A 13070-nucleotide genomic window follows, 5' to 3' on the forward strand; every position below is an offset into this window, starting at 1 on the left:
CAGTGTTTTGCTCTGTTTTATTGACCTAAAAAAAAAAAAGGTGTGACCAATTGGATGCCTTACATTTGTTTTCACAAGATAGTTTCATGTCATTCATAAAATAATAATAGTCTTCTCCTGACTCAATAATTACACTTTCATCAGTTACCAATAAATGTGTTCAGAAATGTAGTGGCAAGTATGATATTAACACCTTGCTGATTGCTGTTTTCAACTCAGTTCTGCTCCACAATTACTGAAAATATTCTCTTCTATTATTTTTTTCTTTTTTCCCAGAGTGCAGCCGCTGCCCCCAGTCCAGTGATGGGCAACATGCCACCCAATGATGGCATGCCAGGGGGACCCATGCCCCCAGGATTCTTTCAAGTAAGAAAAAGATCTCTCTCTCTCTCTGACTTTATCCCTCATCCACTCCCACCTCCATCCATCGCACCCCCTCCCACAGCCATTACTAAGCTTATCCTTCTGTCTCCTCCTCCTTTTTTAGCCTCTTTAGCTGTCCTAATCCCTGTCCAGATGTGTTCCCTTCTCTGTCTCTCTGCCTCCGTCCCATATGTCCACGCTCAGATTGTTAACTCACCGTCCTCTGCCTGATGCTGCGGATGCACCGACAGTCGTCCGAGAGTGTTGTTATTTGTTTTTTTTTTCTGATACAGTGTGTTTACTCGAAATACAAAAGGTTGTGTTAGGGTGAGGAGAGGAGAGGAGAGGAGGGAGAGGGAGGGAGAGGGGAGAGGAGAGGAGAGGAGAGGAGAGGAGAGGAGGGGAGAGGAGAGGAGAGGAGGCTATTTTCTCTGGTTTGTGTTGCTCCACTAATTCCTCCTGTCATCACTGTTCTCTGAAGGCTGTCTCAGATGCTGACGAGGTCACACACACTTTCTCTCCCCCTTCTCTCTCTCTGTCTCTCTGTTTCCATTACACCCTCTTTTCTTTCTTGTACGCAAACATGCACACAAGCCTCATTTGACTTTAATACACATTAAACTAATATCACTTCATATATATTCTTGTCATTGCTAATAGTAAGAGAAGTGGACAATGATACTATAATAGTTGTGTACTGTAAGTACATACTGAAACCATTGTTAAATTATAGTCATTGAAATTATGAAAACGTGGAAACAAAAGCTAAAAATGACATGCTAAATGTTTGCTTTGATACTTGATGCATTTCTTTATGACTTTAAAGGTACAGTTTAGATGCCTGTGTTAAATACTGCATCCTCTATGCTATATTGTAAATATGAGGCTGTACTCAATCAGCACTTAAGCTTTACTTTTAAAACTTTAGTAAACACCTGGCTCTGTCTTAAGGTAAAATAAATCTCTTATTAGCATCTCTTAAACTGTGACGATAACAGGCTAAGCTAAGCTAACCTGCATCTGGTTAACTCTGCTATACTAGTGTTCTCATTTACAGAGAAATACGGTTATTAAACCTGTTCGAAAAACTGTTATCGTGTCTCCTAAATTAGAGACGAATGGCGTAAAAAAAATAAGATGGATTTTGAGAAATGTGCAGAATTGATCGATAATAAGTCACTGAATTCATCGAGCAAAATTGTGCAACATTTGTCATGTCTTGCTGTCTTAATTATGAGGATTTGCAGCGTCTCAGTGACATCACTGTGGTAACATCTCTGTGATGGATTTGTCACAAATTTCACTAATCTGTGAATCCACATGAAATTGGTTTGGCAGATTAATTGATAAGTATCCATTAGTTACAACTCTTATCACTGTCTAACTCCATAACTGGTTATTCTGTCACAGAATGTCTATGAATTTTACACCTAAATGACATGATTTACATATTACTGGGAATATAAGCTGTGTTTGATGTATGTGTATATACAGTGTGTGTGTGTGTGTTGGGGTTGTGGAGGATGTTAATGATATATGAGCAGTAAGCAGGGGGGAGAAACTATCTGGTGGTGTTGAGTGAGTGACATTGCTTTGCTTTCTATAAATAGACCCTTTGCATGGCAGATAGATTATACAGACAGACACTTGGAAAATAAAGAGGGAGTAGTTTATTGTCACAAATGCAGTCCTCGCTTCTCTTTTTCTTATTCTCTTAGATTATTTAACGGCCTGTATGATATTCACTATAGACATTGCACCAACACCAGCATCTGAGACCAAAATAAATGCTTTGTTAGCCACACTTTCCAGAATTTCATCCTGTTCTCAGCAAGGTGTTGTGAAGTCCAATGAAAGCTGGATGTGTTGCCTTTTACCCATAGATTGTGGTCCTGTAATGTCCGGCAAACTTTGGCTGGAGTTGTTCAAACTTATTTCAGGCCTGCGTCCGCTCCCGCAACCCCGTACGAGCGGGCAGGCTTGTTGGCATCATGCTGTGAGTGAGTGTTGCAGTGCGCCGTGCGAGGCCGATGCGAATAAAGATGTAGCCGGAGTGTTTCTGCTTTAACGGGAGTGACAGTCGTGTTTTGCTCTGCATAAGACATCGCAGCACAGGAAATTAGCATTCACGAAGGTCGAGGTGAAGATGTTTACATCTGCCAGCCTGAGCTGCAGATCCAGGACAATTACAGGCACTCACATCCACTCACGGCGGAGGCTTCAATTTAAACACTGCTCATTCACTTTGAACGGGGAGGCGTCACGCGTCACTGAACTGCGTCGTGGGCCTGTTGTTCCTCTTTCAGCTGGAGTTGACAAATTTCCAAGTGGCAGCACGAGCACATGCCAATCACATCATGTGATACAAATATTCCAGCACAGGTACCAGCTGGAATAATTACATGTAGGTATTTAAAGCTTAAATGGTAACAGAATACAAACAACAAGGCCGTTCCTTCTGTTGCTGACATCATGTTTTTAAACAGTGCACCTAAAAACCACATCACACCTGCCAAAGAAAAGCCCCCAGCCACACATCACCTCATCACAACAGACATGTCCACCATCAAGCATTAAATCAACGTGTGAGTGCAATGTAATATGCACCGACCTCAATATATTCAGTCGCATCTCTCGTACGACCTTTAAAGCAACACTGTGTAACGCAAACACGTCATGATGACTTCTACATCCTTTTGCACTAGATAGCTCTACTCACTTTAGGTATCAGGCACGTTGTTTTCCATCACTCCTTAGTGGGTGGAGTCATCATAGCACGGCTGCACCGAACTGCCGTGACGTCGTTTGTATACGTGACACAAACTTGGAGATTAGCGCATGTTGTGAGGATTTTTAAGACTTTTTAGCTGATTGTTCAGTTAGATTCCAGTGTGGGACGTCGCGCTCATGACTCTTCCAGTGACGACCAATCTCTGACCAATCAGTGGCCGGCAGTCTGTCAACGTCACATTTTAGTGTCGGCTCAGCTCACCTCGCCAGAGCAGGTACATTTTACATTTTATGTTTGTTTTATGTTTATAATATTTGTTTGTATTGCTGCTATGTTAAAACAATTTCCCCTTGGGGATGAATAAAGTATTTCTATTCTATTCTATTCTATTCTACTAAAAAAACGACCTGATACCAGGTACTATGATAATGAATGACGCAGTTATTTTGAAGTTACAATGTTACATAGCGTTGCCTTAACTCGTTGACTGCCATCGACGTCAATTCGATCACTGCTCTGAAAATGGCTGGCAGCCAATAGTGGTCCACACACACTCCTGTACTACAGCTGACATCCACTCCAGTGTGAAGTAATGTTTGCAATACACAGTGAAAATACAGACCTCTGAGTTCATTGTTGTTCATTTCTACAGTCAGGTGAAATGGGTTTGGAATCATTTTTTTTTTTTTAACCCTTCAGTAACATACTGTTGTGACTTTACTGATAATATCATCTCCAGTTATACAGGACAGTGACTTTGACAGGGTGAAGGTTCCACGTTTATGAACATAAACAATGTTGTGGAGGTACACTTGTGAATGGATTGTATCTAATAAAGCAGAATTCTCTTCATTCTTCCATTATTTCTCATCTGTAGGTCAGCTTTCACCACCTTTTCCTTTCTCTTATTGTGTGCGAGGCATTCTTCTCAGTAACATTTCCTCACTCTCTCCATTTCCCCATTTCCCTTGTCTTTGAAACTATTCTTTTCTCACACACGCACACTGCTTCTGTGACACATGCTCACTCGTTGACTGTTGGCATGGTTTGCGTGTGAAATGTTTGTCAGTTGCAGTAGTGCTGTAATTAACATAGGTGACCCCAGCACTGTCGCTGGCTACAGTCCTGGGAGAGAGAAATGAGGAGGCAAAGGAGGAACAGAGGAGGGAAATAAAGGTGGAGGTAGGAGGGCATTGTCTGCTTCCACGCTCACAGGACGAGCCTGGCATCAGACTCCTCGGGCGAATGAGGAGAAAGATAAAGACAGAGACAAGAATTAGGTATGGAAATAATAAGAAAATAGAGAAAGTTCATCACTGCTGCATCATGGCCCTCTGGGGAGGGCAAATGTGTGGGAGGGTGTTGGAGCAGGGAGTAAATGAGAGAGTAAATGGCAGCGGAGGGTTGAGGAGAAGAGGGAGGCACTGATTTGACAGAAAAGTCGTCCAAAAATATTTTCCCCCGACTTTCAGAGACGCAAAATCACACACAAAAAAATGACAGCCGACAACAGAACCTCCCATACTGTGCCTGTGAAGTGTTATTTACATTCTGCATAAACAGTAGATAACGGGACAGTATTGTGAGAGAAGGAGAGAAACCTGGGAGAAAATATACTTAAACATGAAATGCTCCTCAGAGTTTTATATGGTCCATCTGTCAAATAATGCCCTTAAGAACCCTCTGTGACGACTTTACTCACTCATCTGCACGTGTCAAGTGCACCATTGTCTGTAAACCAGTTAAGATGGGGCTACGTCGCTCAACTAAACCGGAATCGCTCCCCCTGCCAAAATAAATAAATAAATAAATAAATACAAAATAAATGTCAAGGGCAGTGTGTTTTACTGCAGGTAATTGAGGCTCTTCAGAGACAAACACCAAAATGCACAACAAGAGGATTAGGTTTGATTACACATTTAAGAACAAGCAACCGAGGTATCAAAGACAAATTTAAGAGGCTGTTCAGAGCTGACACGTGGCAGGCACACAGAGAATTACGGAGACATCTGCTCCCGGTAATTTATTTATCAAAGTTCAGACTGATCTTAGGTCCGTGCAGATTAAGAAGGTGAAGTGTTTTAGAAAGTGAAAGGCTGGGTGTAAAACATGCCGAGGCGTCTGGTGTCGAATGTCATCTCTCAGTGTTTGACTGTGGTCAGAGCTGGTGCTTCTGTGGAGCCCAGGTTTAGATCCTGGGTGACGGAAAGATAATCACAAGGTTGTCACGTGACTTTTGGACACAAGTGTTACAGAAGTGACACGCAACTGTTTGACTGTTCTGCCCAGTTTTTATGAAAGACACCTTTTTATAAAAACCTCTGTGAAAACATCTTTTTCTACCGTATCTGAAACTGACCGTGTGAGTCGAGGACACAAACTTCTGAAGGGAGGGACGTTTGATTGGTTTCGTCCCTGCTTGTCCTCGAGAGGACGGTGACAATAAACAGATAATCTCTTTGCATGACAACTTAAAATTGAGAGGCCGTCCCCTGCAAATGTCTCACCTGTCCATTGTCTCCCTGTTGCTCGTATTACACGCTGATAACAGCACAGTTAAACAGTGTTTTGACTGTAGCCTTTGTCTCCTGCTGTGCACGCTTCAGTCCTATCAGCAGCACATTTCAGATACAGCGTCTTTTATCTGCTTCAGAGGCAGACGTGAGAACTCCCCGTGAACTGTGGAAACTTCAGGTGAACGTTCCCTCTGAGCCGTAAACGTGTTCACTCGTATTTATGTGCGTGTCATCATATATGTCTAAATGGCTGTTAGGAAGTCATGGCGGTTCCTCAGGGAGAAAACACCCCGCATAGCGTGTTCCCATCGCCTGAGTTAACGTGTGGCCATTCTACATACAGTGAGCGAGCAGAGAGAGCAGGAGACGCACTGCTGCCACTGCCACTGCCGCTCTCTGTGGAATGTGAGCAAGGAATGACAATGAGTGTGCGTGTGTGTGTGTGTGTGTGTGTGGTGCTGTGCCTGCTGGCTTTGTTTGTTGTGTTCAGTGATGCAGGCTGCTTTGTGTTCTTGCTCTCTGTTTGTGTGTGTGTGTGTGTGTGTGTGTGTGTCCTGTAGTTTCGTGGTAGTTACACACTGCCCTCTAGTGTTTGCAGCTGTAAATAAGTGAGGTCAGATGACCGATACTCAACCTCCCCCCTCTTTCTTTCTTTCTTTCTTCCTTCTCTCCTTCCTTCCTTCCTTCCTTCTCTCCTTGCTTCCTTCTTGTTTTTAGTGGCCCATCAGGGGCAACAGTGTGGGTCTTCCTTAAGCTGAACTGAGTGGTGGAGAGGCGAGGGGTTGGGTTGATGGCTTTGTGGTACTGTGCCAAGCTGTTATCTCCTTAGCCGGGTAGAAAATGATTTTATTAATTGCTTCATTTAACGCTCCCCGTGTTCCCCTCCTTCCTTCGCGCCTCCGACACAAATACCCAAACAACACTGCACTTGCCCGTGCACACACTCTCCAACCAGGCTACTTTTCAAACTCGCCCTGTGCACGTACCTCTGTGACAGTTGAAATGTTCTGTCTCTCTGTGTCTCTGCAGGGACCCGTAGAGAGAACAGCACAGTCATAAAGGCCATATGCTGGCCCATTCAGATGTAATAGCAGGAAGGCCCAGAGAGGCCCGGACCGAGGAGCTGTGCTCCATTATGGCACATTATAGAAAAGAACAAGAGTGTCTGTGTGTGTGTGTGCTTGTATTTACATCTTTGTGAGGTCCAAAAAACGTGCAGACCTATCTCAAAGCTCCATAACTTTAAATTTGCCTTTTCACGGTAGAGACCCAAAACTGTGATGGTTATGGTTAGGGTAACCACCAGGGTAAGGCGCTCAGGAATGCTATATAATGTTGTGTCCTCACTAAGATGTATAAACATGTTTGTGTGTGTGCGGAAAAAAATGTGTTCTCATTATTTATGAGGACTCAACTGTCGTCTGGGGACACAAAGCTGGTCCCCACTATTTACTGGTTTTAGAGTTATAGGACGTAAAGGCTGGGTTTAGTCGTGTCATTTAGTCATTCAGTCAGGTTGGTTCCAGGTTGGAGCGCTCAGTCGCTGCGGCTCTGAGCAAAACAACTCCACCTGACCTCGAAATTTCATTGTGCAGTTTCGGTTGTATAACGACAATAGAGATGATTTCCTTTCCTTAGAACATGATTATAATCCGTCGCACGGACACGTAAAGTCAAAGCAAAGGCACGTAGACGGGTGTCAAGGTACGCGTCCATCACTTAAGGGATTTCCACACTTCCCATGCGTTGTCTTTGTAAACAGCCACACGGGGCATTGTGATGGTGAAGTGTTGGGTGTCAAGATACAGTGTGAACCATTTTGTCACAAAAGGGAAAAGGTTTAATTTGATATTGGAACAGACGGACCACAACTGACAGCGTGGTGCAGCGTGTGTTCTAGTGTTTGTAGGCGGGTCTTGTCAAAGGCGACAGAAAACTTTCGTCAGTGCAGTGTCCTTCTTACTGACAACTTACTGGGCTGTGTGTGTGTGTGTGTGTGTAGAGGAGAATCAGACTGCAGCAGGGTCAGTGCAGCCAGACCCTGCAGGGATGTCTTGTTAGAGACACACATCCCCACACACACACACACACACACACACACACACTGACTGGCTTGGCAACAACAATAACCTCTGAGGTCAGACAGAGCTGGTGCTGCATTAGCCTCAGTGTGAACCTGCTGAGAGTCGGAGCGAGCCAGTACAGCTGGTGTTAACCACCCAAAACATACACCCAGAGAGGGGCAGAACAACCACAGTGGCTCTGCTGCAAATGTCAAACATCAACTGTGCCAACACGTTCACACAACTTTGTGTGCGCGACTAAACAAACGTTTACAGACAGTTGAATAGATTATTGACCAGCTGCATGTTAGGCAGCCAACCCGGTCACTATAGGATCACATGTTGGATGTGAATGTTTCTGCAAACCACAGACACATGTTAGCTCACACCTCACAGTCAAAATTACACGTGTGGTGATGTGCATGTGAAGATGATAGTGATTGGCAGAAATGAGGATGATGATTTCCTGGTTATGAATGTGGTTATAGGTTTAGGAACAAAAGGCTCCAGGTTTGTGTCAGCATTAAAACATGTACACATCATCATCATTATTATTATTATTATTATTATTATTATTATTATTATTATTATTATTATTATTATTATTATTATTATTATTATTGTTATATTGTTATTATTATTATTACTATTATCATTATTATTATTACAATATTGTTATTATTGTTATTATTATTGTTATTATTAACATTATTATTATTGTTATTGTTATTAGTATCTGTTATTGGCACACAGATCTGCTACTTTTAAACTGTCATTGTCACATTCATTTGCTATGTGCCTTAAAGATATCTTATTTATTAAATGATTTATCACATATTTATATAGATTATATTTATTTATGTAGATTATATACATAATTCACAACAAAGCAAACCTTAACTTAACCTTGGGAACTACATCACTTTACAAATGTTGACACACATATGAAACAATTTGTTAAAAACTTTTAAATGAAGTGCATTTTATTTCCTTGTACAGGATGTACAAATGTAAAACTTAACTGCAGAAAAACTAAAATAGCAACAACTTTCTTGGAGACCAGTCTTGAGTGTCACAAGTTAATTCTACTGCTTTACTGAAGACGTTCAACGGTCTGTCATTACATCAATGCAGCAGAGGCATAAACTGCTCTAAAAGGATACCGCTTATGAATCACCTGTTTTGAGACAGTGCTCAACACCCGTGTTGTTTTAGTAAAGGGTTATGAGTCTGATGTATTATATGTGTAACATGAACATACACGCTCACCTCTCCTGCCAAATTGTGTGCTTTTATACAGTGGACCTGGCAGTTGCAGCAGCACTGTATCAGAGCCTGTGGGAACGCACTTGTTTCAAGCTGTCAGTCAGGCATGTTTATTTTCCCACTGTAGCAGCGCCCACAGGTTCCTGGTGCTCAGTGTCTGTCAGCGCTCCACCATCCCAGCCATGCCAGCAGAGAACTTACACAGGGAAGGCAGCACAGTAGGCAGGGTGGGAAAATGAAGGAGAGACAGAAAGGGGATGGGGGTGTTGGGGGAGAGAGATGTTGGCATTTTTTGAGAGGCAACAAAGGCATATATGTGTGCAGCTGCCTCCTCTATGACAAATGATGCACGCGCTCGTAAGACGTGTTGTTTGTGTGTTAAAATATAAAGTCAGAAAAGTTCATCTGCGTTAAGTCAATCAATTATTTAAAGTCATTTTGATAAAAAAAAGGCATCTTTGGCACATTGATTCAACCTGTCATATGACAGATACAGTATCTATATATTATAAATGTAGCATAGCACCTGTAAACACAAGAAATATCTGCCTCTCTCAACCTGAATCATTTGAAATGAGCTTTAATTACATACAAATGCTACAATACAGTATTATTATATTAAAATGTATAAAGCCAATACCTATATATTTGGAATTTATGCTAAACAAGCTGTGTACCAGATATATTTTTAACATTATGAATTTGTCTTTAATTAATAGCAGTGTTACCTGCATTAAAAGACCTTTCTGGGCCTTTCTGCATGGAGTTTGCATGTTCTCCCTGTGTGTGTGTGTGTGTGTGTGTGTGTGTGTGTTTTCTCCAGGTTCTCATGGTTTCCTCCCACAGTCCAAAAACATGCTGAGTTAATTGGACACTTTAATTTGGCGATGAAGTAGACGATGAATGAAAATCACATGAATTACACACTAGTAATGAATAGATTGATCATTTCTATTCAAGATAAATTGTAAAAGTCGTGTAGATTTATGTTGACAAGAAGGTCTGTTTACTTGTTTTGTTTTTTAATGCCAGTATTGGCTCAAACCCACATTTTTTTGGGATGCATATTATTTCACTTTCCTCATGGCAGTGACTACCAGCTATTCCTCTTAGCATATTACATATGTGTAATATGTAATAACTTAACATATATATACCTGGATACAGGGAGACTCATCTAGCTTGGATGTATCCAAGGGCAACCTAATCACCCCTCCAGCACATGTAAATCAGCGTGGTTTACTTCACATTGATCAGTATTAGTATCAGAACACAAGCTAAACCTTAGAAAATGCACATGAGGAAAGACACAAACTGCAGAGTGACATGCAAAAGACTAAAGGTGAAAATGGATTTTGATTAAATCATGTTTTAAAAATGTGAAAAATAACTTATTTTACAACTTACTATGATTTTTTTTCAGTCCACATTAAAGTCCATTTATAGTTGCTTGGCAACTCGGACACAATCAACAACAAAATTATCAGTAACTTTTAAAAAGGTATTAGGTTTATGTTTTTTTTCATGTTGCATTAGAGCTAAAGCTGAAAATGCAGCAGAAACAGAGGTCACTGTAAGATATTTTGCAGTATTGCATGAGACAACTCTTGACTACATACTTTTGTTAATTATTTTGGATATTTGTGTTTTGTCATTAATGAAACTTTGAAAGGAGCTAAAACGATAAGACGTGTTCTTTATTTCTTCTTTTAAAAGAGCTGTTGGAGAGTTAGACTTGGGTTGGATTATATACATTTGTTTCCTTCTGTGATGCTTAAAAAAAATGGTTATGGTTAATGTTAATGGAACCAAGTTGACAACCAAGTAGGTAATTATTAGTCTGCAGGGGTTTAGGACCTGGAAATAGTTAGTTTCCTGAATCGTTTAGTTTCAGGTTAAGTGATAGAATCAGGATCAATGTTGGACTAATTGTTAGTCATTTTCTTTTGTTACATGTTTATGGTGTGCATCAGGGTATAGTGTGCATGTATAATCTCCTAATCCGTCATCCTTTCAGTGAAATCTTAGACACACACCTGTAAATGCAGCACATTCACTGAACACACACACACCTGTACTGTTACATGATAGCTGAGTGCTTGGCTGAGGCTCGGGCAGACTCTCTATAGGCCTGATCTGGCAGTGGGTGGTCCTCTTGCTCCATACTGATGTTCAGGCAGATCTCTGCTGGAATCAGATGAGATTACTGCAAGAGGTCAGAGTTCACACAGTCCTCTGATAGTATTGACTTTAATATACTCCACACAGTGTTTGACTGACTCAGGAAAAGTCACTCACTCCCATAAAACTCACATACCAGTGATTGAATCTAAGGGCATTTAATGATTTCAACCTGGGACTCATTTCTCTGTTTTTCCATAATGATATTTGATTGGGTTCAAATATTTGGCTCTCTTCTGAGGAGGGAAGGTGAGCATCCGTGTTCTAAACTGCGGCGCGTCTGGAAAATTGGATCATCCTCCTTATAAAAATATAAAGAAATAATACCACTGTTTGAATAATACCTACAGACACTTTGAAAATAACCTGAATTATTCTTTGGCAAAAAACATTGTAAGTGAGCATCGACGTAAGTCCACCTCCTGAATTGATCTGACCCTCTGTGGAAAATCAACATTTCCTGCACATGAAAATCAATGTGGCCGTCTGCAAATGTTCCGTGCATTTTTTTTGTTGAAGAACAAAAATACATAGTTGTGCTGTAACTTAGACTTGACGTGCTGCATTTACTCCAAGTGACAATTAAAGTGTAGAGAGAAACTCTTGAAAGTTTTCTATTGTGTAGCAAAGTGGCCTAAAGTTGTTGTCAATGGTAATAGTTGTGTTAAAATGTCACGTCATTCTTTATTTTGACAGCTATCAGTGATCTGGAGCAGTGATTCCCACTGTGGATGGGCTGCAAGAGATAATTAGAAACTAATAATAAATACGTTATATGGGAAAATGAATGATAATTATCGGAAGCATTTAAAGATACAATTAACAGCATAATTAACATATATATTCTCTCCTTGAACAGATAGAACATATGCATTCACAGTGAAGAACCATTGTAGCTATAAAAGTATGTAGAAAAATGATTTCTTATGTGAACTCATATATTATTAGTGCTGCGCCTCTGTTTCATTGGCTGCAACTCCAGGCAGCCACATGTCCATGTAGAATCAGGTGTCATTACATACAGAGCATTTATCATTTTACACATACGGAACATAATCACACTGACAGAAAAAAGTTTCACGTGGAAAAGAAGCGGCGAACAGTTTGTTGTTGATCGTTTTGGCAACACTATGCTCAACCATTTCAACGTTGTTGTCTCATTAGTCAGATGTCAGAAAAGTGTATGAATGCAGGTTTATAAACTCTGGAACATGTTCAAATGTCCGTCATTCATTTGGTTGGTTGTGGTGTTTAGCAGCAGCAGGCACCTGGAATTAGCACCTTCTCATTTCTTTGGGAAAATTAGGAAATTCCCTCAAATTTCATACTTGTAATGAATAACTCCTGTGCTTTTACATTTGTCTTTACAAAATGTAAGTGGCTCTGTTCACCAGTATCGAAGCACTTTTGTTGAGAACTTTCTGTCTTTTCTTCTCCAGGGTCCACCAGGATCTCAGCCGTCCCCTCACACGCAGCCTCCCCCACACAACCCCAGTAATCCCATGATGGGACCTCACGGACAGGTGAGATGGAAACACTGCCTCATGATTCATCCACTGCATTGTAGGTCCTTCTTCAAACCTCAGTCAATCAGTCAGTGACTTGCTTTTTTTTTGTTTTTGTTTTTGGCACTGTCAATATGCTTTATTGACAAAGCATAACTACACCAACAATTCAAATAAATAAACAGAATAACCAAACAGAGTGCAAAAAGAAATGTGTAATATAAGCCATTTGTTCTTAAATCCATTTAAACTGTCGTGATATAGAGTATAAGTATGGGTCTTTATTTTTACTGGAGTTCAGCAGATTGTAAAGTATTTTCATTTTGTAATATGAAATCGTTCATAGATTTTATTTCAGCACTTTATTATACAACTATATATAACTTATTCCAGGAGGAACACACAACACATTTTCTGTTTCATCCAATTTTAAAAGAAATGACAA

At 40.7% G+C, this 13070-nt stretch overlaps 1 protein-coding gene across 2 annotated transcripts in view; it reads left to right on the top strand.

Moving 5' to 3' along the window:
* ssbp4 (single stranded DNA binding protein 4) overlaps positions 1–13070 on the top strand; it is a 91653-nt gene that overhangs the window by 66404 nt on the left and 12179 nt on the right. For both annotated transcript variants that reach the window (XM_044043991.1, XM_044043992.1), the window contains exons 5-6: positions 277–366; positions 12560–12643. In XM_044043991.1, the coding sequence (XP_043899926.1) occupies positions 277–366; positions 12560–12643 (174 nt within the window). The remainder of the gene's footprint in view (positions 1–276; positions 367–12559; positions 12644–13070) is intronic.

Source organism: Solea senegalensis, linkage group LG14, assembly GCF_019176455.1.
Source record: "Solea senegalensis isolate Sse05_10M linkage group LG14, IFAPA_SoseM_1, whole genome shotgun sequence".
NCBI classification, from domain to species: domain Eukaryota; kingdom Metazoa; phylum Chordata; class Actinopteri; order Pleuronectiformes; family Soleidae; genus Solea; species Solea senegalensis.